The sequence below is a fragment of the Egretta garzetta genome, unplaced genomic scaffold (genome assembly GCF_000687185.1).
Source record: "Egretta garzetta isolate BGI_Z169 unplaced genomic scaffold, ASM68718v1 scaffold120, whole genome shotgun sequence".
Taxonomy (NCBI): Eukaryota; Metazoa; Chordata; class Aves; order Pelecaniformes; family Ardeidae; genus Egretta; species Egretta garzetta.
This window is the reverse complement of record NW_009258270.1, coordinates 730,493-732,651: the sequence shown is the minus strand read 5'-3', so window position 1 is coordinate 732,651 and position 2,159 is coordinate 730,493. Positions and strand designations below refer to the sequence as shown.

General features: G+C 47.8%; 1 protein-coding gene across 1 annotated transcript in view; it reads left to right on the top strand.

Moving 5' to 3' along the window:
* Positions 1 to 150: 150 nt before the first annotated feature.
* Positions 151 to 2,159, top strand: part of NF1 (neurofibromin 1) — a 95,086-nt gene continuing 93,077 nt past the window's right edge. Inside the window, 1 exon segment of the mRNA XM_035889630.1 lies at positions 151 to 201. Within this exon segment, the coding sequence (XP_035745523.1) occupies positions 151 to 201 (51 nt within the window).

Here is a 2,159-nt window from a genome sequence, read left to right as displayed (position 1 = left end):
CAGAATCTAGAGATCCCTATGCAGATTGTGGCTGTATTGCCTTAAGTGGATATTATTCCTGCCCAATTGCTGTGGGGCACTTAGAGGCCAAATACATAAACTGTTGAAAAAGGAGATTTGAGGAGTTCCTGGGAGAAGGGCCTGGTGGGAATGGATCGGCCTCCAGCAACGCCAGAACTGCTGTCTGCTGGGAATGTGAAGGTATGTCAGCCGAGGGAGCGCTCGGCCTGCCCTGCCCCGTCTGCAGCAACGGGCTTGCTGGGAAAACGAGTGGCTGTTCTGGGCATGCCCCCTCCTCTACCGGCAGCCCGGCAGCCCGCTTCTTGGGGCCAGGGAGGGAGGTGAGCGCCTGCACGGGGAGGAAGGCCCACGGGAGCTGGAAGTCTTGGAGAACAGACCCCCCAGCCTCATCCTATCTTCCAGTCCAAAGTAACCATTTGCCTGTTGGAGGGGAACGTTGGGGACAATAACAGATGCTTATAAAGGGATGCAGCGATACCAACGGCTCCTTTGCTGATGTGGTTATGGGCTGAGCCACTCTTTGTGCTCAGGCGGACAAACGTGATGAGAAAAGGTTCCAGGGAGCGGCTCCACTCGCCGTCCGACTCAGTGAAGGTTTTGATAATTGAGCAGATAGATACACACGCCACGTAGGCTTGATTTGGATACAAGTGTCTATAACCAATACATTAAAAGTCTTTTCTAGAGCATGAGACAACATTTAGTTCTAAAAATCTTTTTGAATCACATTAACGCTGACCATTGTAATGCACTCTAATGCAAAGGGATCGATAGCCTTTACACCACGGCTGGTTCATTGTACGCAGCGAATGAATAATACAGAATTTAGTGCACTTAACAGCCCAGTATTGGCCTTCATGGCTGGAATAAATCAGAATGCCTTTTGCATTTCCTGAAAGATAGTGCCACAAGTTGCGCAGCCAGAACGACTATTTATTCTTCAACCAATTAATTGTTTCTTTCTTAAATAAAATATTTGCAATCGATTTTCATGTTTTTGTAAAACATCTGCCTCTTCAAATATTTGCTGTGAACCAAAGCTCCTGAATTTGTTGCTAGAATGCAATTGAATAGAATTGTTCATGGAATAGAACTTGAACAATTGAATAGAAATTGTTCATAACGTAAATCTGAACGACAGGAATCGCATTGTTCGTTATTTACAGGGAAAGTTACCTCAGAATATATTTCATATTGCTCTTGCTGGTAGTAATTAATATGTTACGGTAATAGCAAGAGTCTCCGGGTCAAATCAAGGCCCCTGCTGGGTGGAGTAACCGAAGCAAAAGTCCATTTCATCCTCAAGTTCTTCACTCCGCATTTGGCAATGTTAAATCCTACGTTCAAGAGGTCTTGCCTCCAGTTGCATCTTTATTTCTAGTCGGAATTTTACCTTGACCCTGGCACGGAAGGACATTAGTTTGTGCTTCTGCCTACCCAGAAGGAAAACAAATTAACATTCCCAAGAAGGAAACTGGAAGTGGATGTTTATTTGTCTTGTTGTCCTCGTATCCTACTTCTCTGAGTCACAAAGAGTAAACACTTGGCTGGGTACCCTATAACTAGGCTGGGGAAGAATTTTTGTGTGCTACGTTGCTTATTTTTAGTTACCGCCAGAGTGCTGCAGCGAAGCCTTGAGATGCAGCGGAAGCCGTTAAACTGAAATAAACTAATTTACAAAAAAAACAGCCTTTTTTTTTTTTTTTTTTAATTTAGAAGGTAAAATTCAGCTATAAATTCCAGTCCATGTATAATACCGAGACGGTACATAAACTGTGGAGCACAGCGGCTTTGAAACGGCCACCGCAGCTCGAGCACAGCGTTTCTGCGCTCCTGCCCGGCAGAGGCGTTAAGCATCCCGTAAAATCCTGCCCAAACCGGGCCCAGCGCGCGCCCCAGGTTGGGAGAGGCCAACCATCCCCTTGCAATCCGCGGTCGAAGGACAGAAATTGGGTTTGCAGTGATTTACCGAAGAAGTCACCTCACGGGAGGCTGTTAAACCAGCCTTAATTCGGAAGCGCAGTTCGCGCCCCTGCAGCGCTCTCTGAGGGGGCTCTGCCTTCCCCTCGCCCTCCCCGGCCCTGCGGGGCCGGCAACGCGGGAGCAGCCCCCCGCCTGCGCTCGGGGCGGGAGGGGAC